General features: G+C 49.3%; 1 protein-coding gene across 1 annotated transcript; it reads left to right on the top strand.

The window, feature by feature from the left end:
- Nucleotides 1-475: 475 nt before the first annotated feature.
- On the top strand, nucleotides 476-8,329 carry LOC130857583 (apolipoprotein L2-like). The gene is made up of 4 exons (XM_057743341.1): nucleotides 476-515; nucleotides 5,439-5,480; nucleotides 6,629-6,695; nucleotides 7,423-8,329. The coding sequence occupies exons 1-4, from the start codon at nucleotides 476-478 to the stop codon at nucleotides 8,327-8,329; spliced, it is 1,056 nt and encodes a 351-aa protein (XP_057599324.1).
- The last annotated feature ends 10,290 nt before the right edge of the window (nucleotides 8,330-18,619 follow it).

Here is an 18,619-nt window from a genome sequence, read left to right as displayed (position 1 = left end):
TTTTAGAAAAGAGTTTTATTTGCGCCAAAGCGAGGACTCCAGCCCAGAAGACAGCCTCTCAGATAACTCTGAGCAGCCGCTCTGGAGAAGCATGCTTTTCATTGCAGGTTTATGTCCTCTCAGAACAGAGAGCATCAAATGAGTCACGGATACTTTCCTTCAAGGTTTCAGGAAAAGCAGGTCAGCACATACACAGTGGGTCAGTATGGCCTCGGCACCTGGGAAGGGAGTCTTGTCATGGAAGGGGTAGCAGCCTTGGCCTCCCAGGAAGGGAGGCATCTCATCTTTATTTTTCATATGGACATTCTTTACTTCTGGTCAATGCACCCTTTTCTTTAATAATTAAAGCAGATGTATAACATGTTTTAGGTGATTTGGGGGAGGCTCTAAGGAAATGGGGCTGCTCAAGATTCGGTGCTGCAGAGAACGGGGTGGGGGGGCTGTTCTTCTGATGGGTGTCTCAGGAAATCCGTCTATGGAGAGGGGAGACCAGAGCGAGGATGAAGGTGTAATTGGTGAAGAAGAGACAGTCATGCTTTTCAGCCAAGGGAGGGGCGTTGTGTTGGTGGGCGGCACAGTGGTGAGTGTTTGCTGCCTGCTCTCCTCCTGCTCTCAGGGGAGCCCTGTCTGAGCTTGGAGGTCTGTGAGAATCTTTACGTCCAACAGGAGAAGAGCATCTCCCTGTTGTGATCCAGGCCAGCCTCGGGATGTCAGGGGCTGTTCTTGTTTTCTTTCTCAATCCTTTATAGTCACATAAATAAACAGAAGGGAAAATAGCCAGATATTTTAAAACTCTGCTTCTTATTAAAATCAATTAATAATTAAATATGCCCCATTATACTAACTCTTATTTGCAACAAAACTACTTTTTTAATATCTACCTTTGGGGGTATATATATGTTTTTTAGTTTTTATTTTATATTGGAGTCTAGTTGATTAACAACGTTGTGTCAGTTTCAGGTGTACAGCAATGTGATTCAGTAATAAACATACATGTATCTATTCTTGTTCAAATTCTATTCCCATTTAGGTTAGTACAGAATATTGAGCAGAGCTCCCTGTGCTATACAGGGGTCCTTGTTGGTTATCTATTTTAAATATAGCACTGTGTAACTGTCATTCCTTTTGGGGTATATTTTATCTAAAATTTTCTCATCTTATTATTATTATGAACTCATGGCCTTTCACAGACTCAACCTGGCCCAATTATACATCATCATAGTGTTCATTTTCCATTATTATTATTATTGTTTTATTATTATTATTATATGTATGTCATCAGGACTTACCTGTGGTGCCCCTTCTAAACATTGTTCTGATCATTGTTAAGAGCATCTATGACTTTCAGAGTAGGAGATATGCCGGCCTGTGGCAGTCCCCTCCTCCCCTGCACGGAGTCTTGCTTCCTTTGAGTGGACAGAAGCCCATGGGCGCCTATGTGTGTGGGCAGATGCTGCTGGAAAATGTGTCTGTTTAAGATTACAGTTCACTCTGATTACTCTGGTGTAACCCCTGTTATCGTCCCTACTTTTCTTAGAGAACTTGGTTTCATCACCATGAACGTCTCCTACGCTGACAGGTGTCACATCAGAAGTCAGGCTTATTTCTTGTTGGCACTTGATTCAGCTGCTTCCTGGATCTTTAAGGTGGTGGCGCCTGAAACCACCCCATTCTTCTGGGTTACTCACTGCTATACAGTGACTTCTGCTGTCTTAGAGTGAAAACAATCCAAAGTAATACATGCCTATGGTTAAAACAAATCAATTCTTACAGAGGGTTCTGCTCATTCCTTCCCAAGGAAAAACTTTTTCTTTAGGGAGTTAATCAATATCTCTAAATGATATTATTACATTGGGAGACAGAACAGTGTGAGTGTGTGCTCTGGAGGCAGGAACCTGGACTTGAATTCTGGCTCTTGCTCTAGCTGGGCATTTTGAGTAAATTACTTAACCTCTCTGAGCCTCAGTTTCCTTTCGGACGGGGTCGTTGTGAAAACTAAAAGAGAGTGAATGCACACCAAGCACTTGGTGCCTGATGCAAAGTGGGAGGTCATCAACCACACTAGTTAATATTAGTTACTGCATTTTTCTTTGTCTTGATTTTTAATTTTTGATATTATTTATTTCTTGCCAGGAAAGATGATTTCAGTTATATTTTTAACATGGTTATTGCTTTTACTTATTTTATTTTTTTTTTGGTTGCATTCGGTCTTCATTGCTGTGCACGGGCTTTCCCTAGTTGTGGTGCGTGGGGGAGACCCTTCATTGCGGTGCACGGGCTTCTCATTGTGGTGGCTTCTCTTGTGGAGCACAGGCTCTAGGTGCTCGGGCTTCAGTCGTTGTGGCACAGGCTCAGTTGCTCTGCAGCATGTGGGATCAAACCTGTGTCCCCTGCATTGACAGGTAGATTTTTGACTACTGTGCCACCGAGGAAGTCCCTGTACATTTTCTTAATATCATCATATCACAGGTTTTATAATCTCTATTAGAAAGGTTTGTAGTTGTAAGCAGTTTATTTACAGCTTTATTTCTTAGGCCTTCAGCTGCAACCAGTATTTTTTGACTCCCCGATTGGTAAATGAGATATTCACTTTTCTCCTCCCTTCAGGACTTCACCTTCCAACTTCAAGCATGGTACTTTAATATTTATATTGACAACAAGTATATTAGTTCTCATATTTAAACACTCTGTTTTGAGGAATTCCCTGGTGGTCCAGTGGTTAAGACTATACTTTCATTGCTGTGGACCTGAGTTTGATCCCTAATTGGGGAACTAAGATCTCACGAGTTACATGGTGCGGCCAAAAAAAAAAAAAAAAGGTAAGTGCTCTGTTTTGTTCTAAAAGTTAAAACTCAAACAGTAGGGTTTACATTTTTGTGATGTTTTAAATATTTTCTGTAGAGCTAACTTGTGCCATATAGTTGCACATGCCTTTTGGCACAGCTTTAGTTTCTCCTGGTGTTTCTAATTGCCTTTGTTTTAACTCCTTGCACTGTTTTATTGTCAACATGTCCTCAGTTTCTCTCACACTGTGCATCATTTGAGGTATGATATCAAGTCCCCTGTCCCCACAGAACCCTTAACTTCTTATCTCTTTCTGGATTGGCTGCTCTCTAGGTCTGCTGCATGCCCAGCTGTCATCCTTGGATTCCCTTCTCTCTGGGTTGATGCTCCTGATTCCTGGATCCCACATCTTCCTCTCTCTTGGTTATCCTTCACCCACTCCACACACACACACACACACACACACACACACACACACACACACACACACACAATTTCTTTCCCTGCAGCTCGTTCTCAAGTAACTTTCTAAGAAACGATTGTGGATGGTGGCTTTCCTATTCCTGATTCAGCTCCATTTCTTTTGTCATTTTTTTGTTTAATTTTCTGGAAGCTTTCTTTGACTTTCTTTTCCAACCTTTCCTTAGAGTTATTTTGCAAACACTTATTAATTTCCAAGGTCTCTTTCTTTGCTCATTTCATTGTTTATTTCCCTTTTCCATGCATCTTGTTCTCATTTTATGAATAAAATATCTTTCTAATCTACCTGAGACATGGGTTCAAGTTTTAAAAAATTATTTTCTATTTTCAAAATTATCTGTTTCTTCTGGTGTCTTTTTTTTTGTTTGTTTTGGTTTTGTTTTGTTTTTTTTTTTTTGGTGTCGTTTTTCACCTGTTTCTCTTAGTCACCCTTTTTCAGGTTCTCATTTTTCTCGTATGTCTGATCCTGGATTGCCCACTCATATTTCAGAGGGAGAAGGGTTGACAGGCAAGCTTCTGTAGAGTGAGTGGATGAGGATCCCTAAAAGCCAGAATACAGAAATATTTTTTCAGGAGTCTTTCAATTCTGATTTGCCCTCTGGTGTAGACTTAAGGCTGCTGTGAATGTGGGATGGGATGTGGGGTTGGTGAGCTTATCCCCTGCTCTCCCTTCTGCCTCCCTCCCATCTTGCTCCCTCCCTGAGGTCCTGCCCAGCAGCCCATTCGTCTCGCCTATACACACTCTCCCTGTTTCTTTCCCACTGCTCCTCTCTCTTCAACTACCACATCTCTATCCAGTCAGTCTTCAAATATGTGTTAAAGACTCTGGGCTCCTGTTGCCCCCATTTCCATTTTTTTTTGTTTTTTTGTTTTTTTGTTTGTTTTTTAATTAGCAGCAGAGTAAGGAAGGCAGGGTATGGGTTCTTGAGCCCAGAGAGTGGGTTGGAATTGTCTACGATGAACAAGGTTTCTGACCTTGGGCAAATCACAAAACATCTATGCTTCAGCTTCCTTATACGTAAAGGGGAATACAGTGGTACATACCTCAAGGTTATTGGAATAATATGAGTTGTAATGTACAAAGTCTTAGAGCAACTACTGGTGCAGAGCAAAATCAGAAACACAAGCCACTCTCATCATTAGCTGTTACTATACTTATAAGTACTATCATTTCAGTCAGGTCTCAGGAGGGGTAGTTAATAAGTACTCTTTTGCCTCCTTAAAATACTGCCTAAGCATAGTCAATATTTGCTTCATTTCGTCTCCCAACACAAGATAGTCACAACCAGAACCAAAAGAAATTCTCTCTGTATAAAGATCTGCTATTTAAAAAAAACAAAGACAACTGAGAACTGACAAGACAAACAATGGACACCATCATATATCAGAAGTGTGATTGTAAATTGGTGCAGTTTGTTTCATAACAGTGTGGCTCTAGGTATGGAAAGTTGTTAGGTGTTGATACGCTTAGATGCAGTCATTCTACCTCTAGAAATAGCTTAAGAAAACAATGTCAAATGCAGGAAAGGTTTTATGGAAGAAGGATGTTCTTTACATGATTATTTACGTCAATAATTAGAAACAGCCTGAAGTCCAACAGTTACAGGAGGACAGCAGAGAGGACTGGGCACCATCAGGAGGGCTCAGCCACCCACAGCAGGGATTGGGCCAGAGCCTGGCAGGACTCCAGGCCCTTGTGGGATAAAGGTTCTTGCACAAGCAAGGAGGGCGTGGGCTTTGGGAAGCTGTACCACGAGGAAATTTATCAAGGCAGAGACATGAGCACAGGTGGAAAGATATCATTTTGGAATAAAAAGAGGCATTCACCAGTAAACATATAACTATGAATTAATATTTATGTGTGTTAAAAGGCATGGAGCACAGTCATCACAAACCTGAGATTTGGATCAGAAAGACTTGAGTTCAATTCCACTCTCTGGCACCAGTGCGTAAATTTGGGCTGACCTAATTTTAAGTGAGTTTCAGGAGACCTGGATGTTATAGATCCTGGATCAGTATTAGCTGTTACCAATGAGTAAACACAAGGGTTCCCAACCTCACGTGATTTCCAGAGTGTCCCCTTCCTCTCTTTCCTCTGTCTTTGGCTTTATTGCTTCTGTAACTTCGTACATGGCTGTCTCCTGTCTGATTATCTTCTCCTTGTGCCCCAACAGGACAGCAGGACTCTGACTCGGCTTGGAGGGAGCTGGCCAGAGGTGAGTGGCTTTCCTTAACTAGTGGCCAGCAGAGTCCAGGAGACAGAGAAACATGCTGGGTTAAGTCCACGGTGGCACGGGTGGTCCAGGACGCAGAGAAACACGCTGGGTTAAGTCCACGGTGGCACTGGTGGTCCAGGAGACAGAGAAACATGCTGGGTTAAGTCCCCGGTGGCACTGGTGGCCGTCCCAGGGGAACCACAGGAGACCTCGCCCCTCGCTGCTCCCCGCTGCCACCGCTCCCTCATGATCGAGCCCACAGTCTGTTTTCTCTCCCCCAAGGGTGAAGCCACACCTCCTTCCAGCCTGACACAGACGGGGGAGCTGAAGGGAAGCCTCTGAGACCCCGCGGCTGCCACCATGAGCTCAGGAAACCTCGGGGACCGCTCAGGTAGTCAGCTGCCTCTTCTCTGGCTGGTTCCTACTTAGGACCTAGAATGTGATGCCTTCAGGCTGAGTTCACCTGCAGAGGAATCAAGACCCAGGAAGGGGATGGATAAGCATCCTGGAGCCCCCAGAGGGGCCATGGAGAGTACCCCCACCCCGGGGTCTGTCCCCACAGCCTCCTTCCCCGCCCTCTCCTCAGGGAGCCACGGCCAACGTGCTCACTTCCTCCCCACTTCCAACCAGCAAGTGACTCAGAAGTGAGGCCAAGACAGCAGATGGGGGTCCCCGAGGCCAAGCAGGGTGGGGAGAGGAGGTCCACCAACATCCCTGGAGGCTTCTCCTGGCCTCTGCCTTTGTGCAACCCTACTCCTGCCCCCAGACCCTGGGGCCTTACCACAGAGGCCGTTTCCTGCAGCCCAGCTGCTCTGGGAGGGTCCGTGGACCCTGAACTGAACCCCAGTCTGGCCTTTGCCCCCTCCCACCTGTGTGAGCTGGGGCGCCTTACCTGCCCTCACCTGTAAAATGAGAATAACATTTCCCTATGCTGTTATGAGGATCAAATATAATGTGTGTCCGTGGCCTGGGCCAGTGCCGGCCACACAGTAGGTCCTGCCTGAGTGTGGTTGCTGTCCCCTCTACCCGGGATTTGTTAGGTCCGGGTGGAAACCTCCCGCTTCTTCCCAGAATTCTCACACACACACACACACACCGCCACCACCCCCCCTCCCCGGCCCAGCTCTGTCAGGGCACCTGCTTTCCAGGTGTGACTGCCCCAGCCATTTACTGGCTCTATGGATCTCAATATCCTTCAAAGTCCCAGGTGCTCAGGTATTTCCCCCACCCACCCCCACCCACACAATCAATACACAGATTCAGTGCTGTGGGTTCCCTCCATGTAAGCCCTGGTTTCCTTTCACTGTTACTAAAGCAGGAAAAAGAAAAAAAATTACTAACCCTTCAGCACAATGAGGAGGTCACACTAATGCCCTCGTGTCCAGCTCCTCCGGAGGTCAGAACTGTTACCTCATGACATAAAGTTTGCGTCACACGTCAGCTTGTCAGGTTGTCCAGTGGCCAAAGGTCCAGGAAGACAAGGACACTCCTATCAGCCAGAATATTCTAGGGGCCTCAGGACCACTTCCCTGTAGCCAAGGGCAAAGAGCAGGTTGACTCCTCAGTACACGTGGGTCCTCTCAGTGAGGGGGTTTCTGCTCCAATCCCACGTCTCTTCGTTTATCTGTGGAGTCCCCAGGCTACACACACTTTGGAAGGGATGGTGTTGATCTGCCTCCGAGGTGTCTTTCTCAAACACCTGTCTTCAGTTAAGCGGATTCTAAGATGACCTGTGCTTATTTTTTCCATGATTGAATAAGTATATGCAGCATCTACAACGTCCAAACGTGTTTAATGTTGAAAAAAAATTTTACATTCGTGAAATTCTTTTCTATTGGATTTGTAATAAAACCTCTGTGGTTTATGCAGGATAGATCTGATTGAGTCTATTTTACAGACAAGCAAACTGCCTTTCTTAGTCCCTTGATGTTCATTGTTACAGGGAAGAGGCAGATGCACTACGTGGACATCTGAACAAGCTGAAAACAGGGTTGGCCATGGGGGATCAAGACACACGCCAGCAAGACAAGCTGGACAGGAAGAGGTTTTTGGAGGCGTTTCCTCGGGTAAAATGGGAGCTGGAGGAGCTCATAGGAAAGCTCCACGCTCTCGCAGACAAGGTTGACAAGCTGCAGAGGAAGCGTACTGTTTTGTGTATGGCGGCCAGCTCTGCTGCTCTGACTGGCACCCTGGCCACCTGTGGCCTGACTTTGGCACCCATGACAGCCGGGCTCAGTCTGACATTCGTGAGCGCTATGTTAGCACTGGGAGCAACAGTTCTTGTGACCAGTGGGTCCACCAGCATCATGGAACATAGAAGCACGTCGGCAGCTGAAACCACAGCTGGTCACCTTGTGTCAACTGGCATCAACGAAGAGGAGGGTTTTACTGAGGCTCTACATAAGAACACACCCCAGATTGTCTCTCCTAAAAGGAAATTCACCCGAGCTGAGAAAGACACTGGGAAAAACGTCCATGCCATCAAGCCGGTCAAAGCCAACCCTCGCTTAACAGCACGTGCTAAAAGCTTCATGACCACTGGGCAAGTCTTGGTTCAAGGTGACGAAGAGGTGAGGGGAGCTTTTGGAGGCACGGCTCTGGCAGTGACCAAAGGAGCCCGGATCATGGGTGCGGCCGCAGCAGGTGTCTTCCTTCTGATGGACGTGGCCTCCCTGTTGAAAGAGGCAAAGCAGTTGCTGGATGGGGCAAAGACAGTGTCTGCTGAAAGGCTGAGGCTGCAGACCCAGGAGCTGGAGAAGAAGTTGGAGGAGCTCACCCGGATGTGTGAGATTCTGCAGGAGGGTCCTACCCACCACTGCCAGAGCATTGCAGTGTCCAGGGACACGTGAGGAGCCTAGGCACAGAGGCACTTTGTTAGAGGGAAAAGAGGGGGAGATAAAATTGATGGAGCTGGGTGTTAGGAATTTGGCATCTCTGTAGCTGAGCATAGCAGGGCAGGGAGGGATGCAGGTGGCAGATGGGGAGAGGGAAGGAAGGAGCCTGGAGCCTGGACTGAGGGAGGAGAGGGGCCTAGAGAGTGAGGGGAGGGGAGAAACCACTTATTTTGCACTAAAGAAGACACTGGGGGCAGAATAAAGGGAGAGGCAGGGGGAACTAGCAATGAGAGGCCGGGAAAACGAAAGGGTTGAAAATGGGAGAAAGCCAAAAAGTTAGGATTGTTGGGATCCAGGAGAAGGAGCAGGGGCTCCTCTCTCACCCCTCCCCAGGAGTTGATGTCCCAGCAAGAAGAGAGTCTCCCCCTGGGGGTGGTCTCTAGCCCTACTTTTTATCAATTCACCTTTGATCCCAGCAATAGTATCTTAATTAGGCAGTGACTTCTTTGGTTTGTTTGTTTTTTAGTTGAAGTAGAGTTGATTTGCAATTTTGTGTTAGTTTCAGGTATATAACAAAGTGATTGGGTTATACATGTATCTATGTATATATCTATTTTCTTTTTGGATTCTTTTCCATTATAGTTATTGTAAGATTTTGAATACTGTTCCTTATGCAATACAATAGGTCCTTGTTTTTTTTCTTACGTATGGTAGTGTGTTTCTGTTAATCCCATACTTCTAAATTATCCCTCCCCCATTTGGTAACAATAAATTTGTTCTCTACGGCTGCGAGTCTGTTTCTGTTTTCTAAATGCATTCATTTGCACCCTTTTCTTTTTTTTTCTTTTTCTTTTTTTTTTTTGGCTGTGCCAAGCAGCTTGTGGGATCTCAGTTCCCCATCCGGGAAATGAACCTGGGCCAGTACAATGTAAGTGCCAAATCCTAACCCTAGACCACCAGGGAATTCCCTGTACTATTTTTCAGACCACATATGAGTGATATCATATATTTGTCTTTCTCTGTTTGACTTGCCTCACTTAGTATGATCATCTCTAGATTCATACATGTTGCTTCAAATAGCATTATTTCATTCTTTTTTAAGGCTGAGTAGTATTCCATTGTCTACATATACCACATCTTCCCATCCATTCATCTGTCAATGGACATTTAGGTTACTTTCATGACCTGGCTATTGTAAATAGTGCTGCAATGAACATTGGGGTGCATGTGTCTTTTTGAATTGGAGTTTTCATCTTTTGCAGATGTATGCCCTGAGGTGGGATTGCTGGATCATATGGTAGCTCTATTTTTAGTTGTTTATAGTTGTTTAAGGAACTTCCATTCTGTTTTCCATAGTGCCTGCACCAGTTTACACTCCCACTAACAGTCTAGAAGAGTTCCCTTTTCTCTGCACTCTATCCAGCATTGATTACGTATAGAAAGTTTGATGATAGCCATTCTGACCAGTGTGAGGTGATACCTTATTGTAGTTTTGATTTGCATTTCTCTAATAATTAATGATATTGAGCATCTTTTCATGTGCCTATTCGCCATCTGTATGTCTTCTTCAAAGAAATGTCTATTTAGGTTCAGGCAGTGACTCCTAGGTGGTGATGGTGGTGATGATGGTGGCAGTGATGGTGATGACAGCACGGGGGTGGATCCTTTGGCAAGTTACCAGGTGCTCTTTGGGCCCAGGGTGCACTAAGAGACAGTGAAGTTCCCATAAAATTCCAAATGTTGTGTTGGAACACAGGTTGAAATGATTAAAAAAAAAAGAGAGAAGAAAAGAGAAGAAAAAAGAAAGAGACTGAAACCAGATGGCAGCAACAGGGCAAGGAACTTTGCCATGCGTCAAGGATATCAACCCGCCTGGGACCAACAGATGCAGCCTCTCTGAGTCTCAGTTTCTTCCTCAGTTGGGGGTGGGGCTACACAAGATATTCCAGGTCCCTCCGGCTCTCCCCACCTTGTGTTCTACAGACTTTGGTTCAATAAACATGAACTGATGAACTGAGGCTTCCTCGTGTTGATGGACAGGCTCACCTGGGCTCCGGAGGCCTGACGTCCCTTCCCCAGGAGCCTGTCTTCCAGGAGCTCAGGGAGCAGGTCCTCCACTGCTCCTGCCCTGCTTCCTCCACTCCAGGAGCTTATGGTCTGTCCCCTGAGGCCCCTGCCAGCAGGGGGCTTAGGTCCTAACACCTGGAATCCCAGTGTCAGATTCCCAGGAGACAGAAGAGCTTGGGTTGGGGGGACTCTATTTTTGGACCCATAAGTCAGGCTGAAGGATGGGGTAGTAGAATGGTAACAGGGACAGCAAACCTGGGGGAAAAGTCTCAGGTCAAGAGGCACCAGATGCAGTGCTTCCTGGATACACACATGCTTCTCAGACAAGCAGAGATGACTCTCCTTACCCTGTTCTGCACCCAACCCTCCCACACACAGCAGGAAGTGCATCCCCACCTCCCAGCTGGGGACAAACACAGAGAGCCTGCCCCTGCTGCATCTCGCAGCTCTGCCATGGAGTGGGGGTCCCAGCACAACGCCAGCGCTTCTCTTGCTCCGTGGGGCATCTTTCTCAGTATTGTGCATGTATGTTATGCATGTGGAGGCAGCAGGGAGGTGCAGTAGAGACCTCAGCCACCATGACCATGGCTCCACTGATACAAGTCTATAACTGGGGATCCACCCAGGGTCCCTCTTACCCGTGGGGAAACTCACTCCTGTGGAGCCTGGGCTGGGCCATCGCTGTGTTAGCACTGTCACCTGGGCTCCTCACTGGGTCCTCACAGCACCTGGGAGAGCAGGGGGTGTTTCCCCACTGAGAACAGGAGGAAGCTGGGCCCGGGGTCCAGGAACATGGCCGAGGCCCCTGCCTGGGAAGGGCCATCCTCGGGTGGGGCCTCTGGGCTGCCTTGTTCCTCTTCCCTGGAGTCACTGTTGAGCTGATTGGTGGCGAGGATGCAGGGATGTCCTGTTTCAGGAGAAAGTGAAGCAAGCAGGTGGTGTTTCTGTCGCACTACTCACCCTGGTGCCAGGGCGGTGGACCCTCCATCCTTGGAGCCCAGACCACGTGGCCGCCTGTCCCCCACCTGCTGTCCTGTCGCACGTGGGGAGAGCTGGGCAGGGGTCTGTGCCACATGCGTGTGCCCGCCAACCAGGACCTGAGTCCCTCCCAGCAGGGCCTCTGGGTGTGGTTTCTAGTTTCTGTCTTGGCCACAGTGCTGGGCAGTTTTAAGCTGCCACTCCGGTCTCTCAAAATTACTTTGAATTCACATTGACTTGTTCCTTTTTCAGAAGGTGGGGTCTGCCAGGCCTCCTGATGGTTGGTGATGTCTGATTCTGGGCAGAGCCCTCCCTCCAAAGCCAGGAACAGTGTTTTCAAAAGACGGGGGCATGGTTATGACCAACTGCTCATTTCCCTGAGAATGAAATTAAAATGCTGCATGAACACTTAAGATTCAGAAAATACTGAAAAGCCTAGAGAAGGAAAAAAATTGCCCCAGTCCTACCCAACGACAACTACCGGGCAGCTTTTCTTTCTGCAAGGCCTTTTCCTACTTTCTTCCCTTTCTTAAACGTAGTGTCACTTTGGATTTTTATTATGAAACTTCTAGAATATTTCGCAATGACGTACAGAGAATAGTGAAGGGAGCCCATGTGCCCATCACAGAGGCGCCTTCAGGAGTCACGGACTCATGGGCAGTCTTGGCTCCTGGTGAGTCTGGTCGCCCTGCACCCCCGGCTGTGTTATTTGAAGCACATCTCAGACATTTTGTCGTTTCTTCTGTAAATACTTTAGTTTGTCCTCATTATATTAAAAAGTTCTTTGCAAATAGCTAAGTTCACTCTGCCCATATTGTTGGATATTTAGGTTGTTGCCATTTTCTTCATTATAAATAACACAGAGGACTGGACAGAGAAGATGTGGTACATAGATACAATATAATATCACTCAGCCATTAAAAAGAATGAAATCATGCCATTTGCAGCAACATGGATGGACCTAGAGATTGTCATACTGAATGAAGTCAGACAGAGAAAGATAAATATCGTATGATATGGCTTATATAGGATTCTAGAAAAAACGGATACAAATGAACTTATTTACAAAACAGAAGCAGACTCACAGACTTGAGGAGGAACTTATGGTTACCAGGGGGGAGGGGATGGGGGAGGGATAGTTAGGGAGTTTGGGATTGACATGTACACACTGCTATACTTAAAATGGATAACCTACAAGGACCTACTGTATAGCACAGGGAACTCTGCTCAATATTATATAACAAATGGGAAAAGAATTTGAAGAAGAATAGATACATGTATACATATAACCGAATCACTTTGCTGTACACCTGAAACTAATCCAAAATTGTAAATCAACAATATCCCAATAAAAATTTTTAAAAAATAAAATTAAAACAAAAAAGAAATCAGACGTTTTCAAATCATAACCATCATTGAAGAGATGTAATATCATTTACATCCATCTCCACTTCAAAATTCTGCACGTTATTAAGCCCATGGATTGTGCTTCTTAATAAACAATCACCGTGTATTCCTATGTCATGATATTGTGATAATCACATTTCAACATATCTTCTTTCTTTTAGAATCTATTTTATGCATTTAAAAACTCGATGCTGATATAAGGGGCGTCCCCAGACTGCTTGGGAGGTCTGTGGGCCCCAGCAGTGCAACCCCTGCTGCTGGGTGTGGTGAGGGGAGGTCCACTGGGGGTGGCACGAAGGGGCCCCAAAGCGTTCTTCCCAAACACCCATCCCCTTCCTTCCCTGGGGGCTCAGGGACAGCAGGAGGGCAGGTATCTCTCTGACCTTGTCTCCCCACCCCCCGCCGCAGCTGAACGCCTTCAAGCAGCTCTGCATCAGCTACACCAGCGAGAAGCTGCAGCAGCTCTTCAACCACACCAGGTTCCTCCTGGAGCAGGAGGAGCCCCAGTGCCAGGGCATCGAGTGGGCTTCCTAGACTTTGGCCTTGACCCTGCATCGAGCTCATAGAGAAGGCAGTAAGAGCCACACCTGCTGGCCGCACACCTAGCCTATGGCTCTACCCCTCCCCTCTGGGGACCTCCTGCTCCTCACCCCCAGCCCGCGTGGCTTGTGGGGGTCTCATTCCTCTCCTTGTTGGTGCCACCTGGAGGGATAGCCCAGGGCTTAGGTCCAGTGCCCTGGAGCCTTGCCAGGCTGCTGACCAGGTGGGGATGTGGCCAAGTAGCCCGTCTCAGCAGCCACGTGTTGGCGGGGTGGGGGTGGGGGGGCACGGATCGGCAAGCCTTTCTGTGTCTTAAAGAAAAATTCCTGCTTTTCTGTAGCGAGAGCCTCTCCCGGATGCCTGTGCTGCAGCCCGGACTTGTGCGGACCCCGGAGTCGAGGGCTGTTCCTGAAGCTCGGGCCACCCTCGCTGGAAATGAACACAGCCCGGAGCTTCTGTCCTGCAGCCTCGGCTGTGGGCGGACAGCGGAGGCTGGAAAGCCCTTCCCCTTTCCCATCAGTTGACACTGAAAGCTCTTGCCAGGGGCAGTTTGGTCACCTGTTTGGGCTTTAGGTTGTTTCATGGAGTCTGAGCTGCTTCTGTTTCTTTTTTTCTTTTTTTATAAATTTATTTATTTATTGGCTGCGTTGGTTTTTGTTGCTGCGTGTGGGCTTTCCCTAGCTGCGGCGAGTGGGGGCTACTCTTTATTGCGGTGCACAGTCTCCTCATTGCTGTGGCGTCTCTTGTTGCGGAGCACGGGCTCTAGGCGCACGGGCTCTAGGCGCGCGGGCTTCAGTCATTGCAGCACACCGGCTCAGTACTTGTGGCTCCCGGGCTCTAGAGTGCAGGCTCAACAGTGGCGGCGCTCAGGCTTAGTTGCTCTGCGGCATGTGGGATCTTCCTGGACCAGGGATGGATCCCATGTCCCTTGCATTGGCAGGTGGATTCTTAACCACTGCGCCACCAGGGAAAGTCCCTGCTTCTGCTTCTGGGTGATCACTTGTTGAGAGTTAAATACACTGGACTCACGTCCTCCCAGAATCCCGAGCTGCTTGGGATGATGTTCACCAGCTGCACGGAGATGCTAAGTGATCAGAAGGCCCAGGAAGAAATTTGTGCATTTTGAAAGTTCACCTGAGAGGTGATGAGAGTGGGAGTGGGGGTGGAATTGTCCACAAGCCTGATATGAAACGATTTACTTTTCTGATGAGTTTTTTTTAATCACTTCTATTTTCTGAAGAACAAGAACCCATGTGGCTCCCGGGCCTGTCAGCCAGTCCCCACCGTGTCTGAGTCTGCTCTCTCGTCTCTTAAACTCAGTGTACGGGGGGCCCTTGATCCCTGGGGCTTTTTCTCTGTCTCAGGAGGCTTGTCCTAAGTGTCACATCTCTCCCCATAGTTGTGGGGACACGGAGCGTGTGGGGTGGGGTTGGAGAGGGACCCCAGGGCCCGAGGCACCTGTCGAGGGCAGCCTCAGGACGTGGATCGGGGTCTGCATGGCCCACCAAACCACCAGGGGACTTCCAGCGCACTCACTGGAGAACCCTGTGATGGATCATTGGCTTAAGGTGTGTGGGCCTGGACCCCAGGAGATTCTTTTTAAACTGGAACTCTTACATTGAGTGCTTTCAGTAATGCTTTTTTTTTTTTCCTCCTGTGGGGGAAGCACTGCCCACCTTCCTGTGAGATTTTGGAGTTTCTGCAAACCAGGCTTTGCCTTCTTATGAGGGTGAGAATGGGTGGATTTCCAGGTGGAGCTCACCTGTGTGACACTGTGCTCCCTCCAGGCAGGCCCCCTGGCATCCTAGCCCTGCTGGATGAGGAGTCCTGGTTCCCCAAAGCCACGGACAAGAGCTCCATGGAGAAGGTGGTGCAGGAGCAGGGCACCCACCCCAAGTGCCAGAAGCCCAAGCAGCTGAAGGACAAAGCTGATTTCTGCATCACCCACTATGCTGGCAAGGTGAGGAGTGCACACACAGCAAGGTGCCCCCAGACCTTCTTGGGGGACATGGATGTGATTCAAAGAACAGGAGCCCCGAGATGGGGGACAGGGGCGCAGTATTCTGGTCCTATGACTCATCGATAGTATGCCTGGTGGGACATTCAGCATTCACTTGACTCCCCCACCTCCCCAAGCACCTTCACATGCTGCAATTTGTTAAAATCTTACAGCACTCCTGCAAGGTGCTCAGGCTGGCATCATGCTGTGTATTATCATTAGGTGTGTTTTCCTAGTGCAGATGTGAGATTTGTGTTAAAGTAATGGGCTCTGGAGTCTGAATTAGAGCTCTGCCCTGTGTGACTCTGGGCTGGTTACTTCACCTCTCTGAGCCTTGGTTGCCTCACATGGAAAATGGAGGTGACCACGACTGTACTGGGTAATGTGCATTAAATGAGATTGAGAAGTCCAAGGCTGGGCAGTCAGTGCTGTGTATGGGGCCTCTCAGCCCCCACACTCCTGGGTCACGTCAGGGGCGGGGTCAGTCTTGATTGTCGGGACCCGCCTGTGTGCTGTGGGACGTTTAGCAGCATCCCTGGCTGCTCCCCACCAGAGGTCAGTACCACCTCCCTACTTGCCACAACCAGAAGGTCTCCAGACAATCCTACACATCTGCAGGGTGGGGGTGGGATTGAGACACAGGCCCTGGGTGAGGCCACACCTGTGGGTGGTGTTAGCTGTGTGATGGTCAAGGCCACCGGCCATTAAGTGGCAGAGCTGCCTGCACACCAGCTGGCACACACCCTCCAGCTGGCTCGTTTCCGGGGCTTGAACCTGACTGAACAGGGGCGTCCTGAGTCTACAGAGGTCCGTGCTTAGACTGAAGCTGGTTCTTCACAAGAGGTTGTGTTGCTTGCACAGAATATCTAACAACGGGTTGCACTCGGATGTATGACGAGCCAGGCTGGACCCAGCCTCCCATCAGGGACACCTGGTGAAGAGACATGGTGCTGTCACAGCGCTGTTTCCAAGCCACCTGTGGTCCTCGCCCGGCGCTCCTGCATGTGGCCCTGCTCTGCTCAGCCTCCCGTGCTCAGCTCCTCTGGCTCCTAAGGGTGCTGAGGCCACTCCTGACTTTAAACTACCTGTTTTTTTTAAAAAAAATCTGTTTCTCTAGTTACCCCACGTCCACTGGCACCTTTGTTAGAAATGCACGTGGGCAGAGACGCCCACAGGTAGGCTCCTGTCAGGGTGAGGTTCTGGGTTTCTCTGCAAGTCTGACTGGTTACCTGCCCCCTGCTGCCCCCACCTGCCCGCTCCCCAGGGTCCCCCCAGCCCCGCTTTCCCTGCACCTGGAGAAGGCTGCCCACAGAGCAGCAGGACTGCCCCGGCTCCAGGCCCCTCCCCCGGCCTTGGCCTTGCTCCAGGGCTCAGTAGTGGTGGGTTTCTGCCTGAGGTGTAAAGGGACCTACTGGGAGGGGTGACTCTGCTCCGCTTTGCTGTCATGAAAGCTCCTGCCACCGCTCTTCCTCACTGTGGCCCTCGTGTCGGGATGACACCAGAGCTGGCTCTCCCCAGAGGACCCCGTGCTCCCAGGGGAGGAGCCGCCCTTGAGTCCCGAGCAGCTCCTGTGGGGTCAGGGGCTGAGCTGCTGCAGGACAGTGGGCGGGGCAGCTGCACATCTGTCCCCCGAGCCCCTCTGTGTCTGTGCTCATGGGTGTCTGTTCCAGCCTGAGCTCTGAGCGCTGGGGGAAGAAATGGGTGTTTGTAGTGTTTGGACGAATGAAGGAATGAATGTTTGCAGGACATAAGCTGCTGATGTTCTCCTGACAAACAAAAGCCCCTGAGTTGCTGGAAGAAAGCCCCCCCGCCTCTCCCCTCCCCGAGGCTGCCTTATCTGAGAACTCAGATCGGATTCCTGGCCTTCATTATGGGCGATTATAAGGCCAAACTGTAGGGTGCGGTCCTCATGGAATAATACCCACCACTCCTCTCTCCCTCCCTCAAAAGCTGGGGGAAGGTGAGCATGATGGCTCAGGGATTTTCCTGGGATGAAGCAGCCCTGATGGGAGGTAGGTGGGCCTCCGTGGGGGGTCCAGGCCCACTGCAGCCCCTACTCTTGGGGTGAAGCAGAAAACGCCCCCAGCAGTTGAGCTGCACGACTCTCAGGCTGAGGGAAATTTTCTTCTCAGTTTCTTCTGCTGTAAAATGGAGCCAACACTTCTTAGAGCTGAGGTGAGAGTTAAACAGGAAATGCGTGGTTGCTTCCAGCACAGCCCCTGAAACGCAATCAGCCCTCCATCCAAGATGACTCTTTCCTCAAGAACAAAACAGGACATGGTGGCTTTCTGTTTTCACCTTTCTGAGTTAAAAACTAAGACACTGGCCTTCCTGTAAAAGTCCTCCATTTGCAGAGAAATAGATCTGTTGTCCAGTGGAAATATGCCGGCGTGGAAAAGAGCGACGTGCTCTCAGTCCTTCCCACAAACTCTGTATCCATCCAAATGGCATTGACCGCAAAGACTGGGCCTCCTTGTGTGGGTCACTGGGACCAAAGGCACCGGTGCTGGCCAAGTCTAGAGGGACCTGATGGTTTTTTTTTTTTTTGGAGGGGTTTGGGGGCACAGAGTGGCTGAGGGGTAGATTTTGGCCCCTCTCCCAGGTACCACAGGAGCAGAGCAGGGAACACTGGACTCGGCAGGGGAGGGTCCTGGAGGGCTTCTCAGAGGAGGTGATGCCAGGTTTGGGCTTTGCAGGATGAGCATGATTTTTCCAGGTAGTAGGAGCAGGTGTCCCTGGCAGAAGGTCCTGTGTGAGCAAATGCCTAGAACCCGCCTGGGTGAGGGACTCCGGAGCAGCAATATGCCCAGATTGCAGTGAGCAGCTGGTATGTCCTGGGGCTGTGCCAAGTGCTGGGGTCAAGGTGAATAAGGCAGGCAGGCTGGCAAGTGTGGCGGGTGGAGAAGGCAGAGGGGGCTGGGAAGACACCCGTAGGTTGGGGGAGTGGTTTGCCAAGGGCCTCACAGTCTGTGGGTGGCAGGTCTTCCTTCATGGAGCCCAGGGCAGGATGTGCTGATCAGAGAAGGACCTGGAATGTCAGGGCTGGGCTTGTTTCTCTGAGGGGTTTGGCAATAGGGTGGGAATAGCCCAGGGTGAGGCCTGGTGGGTGGGCAGGGTGTTTGACGTGAGCAACTCAGAAATGAGGGCTTTCACTTTCCCTTTTGCTTCTCGGGGTATAGAGACCCAGATGATGTGCGTGGCTATTGCAGAGACGCACAGCTGGCGGCTGCATATTCACAGCTGAGAACAACTGGATCTTGTTCACACTCGGCCAGGGGAAGATTCCTGGGTAAGCAGGGGGGTAGGACCCCCGC

Source organism: Hippopotamus amphibius, chromosome 7, assembly GCF_030028045.1.
Source record: "Hippopotamus amphibius kiboko isolate mHipAmp2 chromosome 7, mHipAmp2.hap2, whole genome shotgun sequence".
Classification (NCBI taxonomy): domain Eukaryota; kingdom Metazoa; phylum Chordata; class Mammalia; order Artiodactyla; family Hippopotamidae; genus Hippopotamus; species Hippopotamus amphibius.
The sequence above is the reverse complement of the archived record's forward strand: the minus strand, read 5'-3'. Positions and strand labels throughout refer to the sequence as shown.

Bases quoted from the DNA above. Each gene is read 5' to 3' on its own strand.
- LOC130857583 (XM_057743341.1), top strand. From the start codon at position 476: ATGGAGAGGGGAGACCAGAGCGAGGATGAAGGTGTAATTG. The intron at 5,481-6,628 runs GTGAGTGGCTTT...CCTGCTTTCCAG, and splicing joins TTGGAGGGAGCTGGCCAGAG to GTGTGACTGCCCCAGCCATT. The intron at 6,696-7,422 runs GTATTTCCCCCA...TCATTGTTACAG, and splicing joins TCAAAGTCCCAGGTGCTCAG to GGAAGAGGCAGATGCACTAC.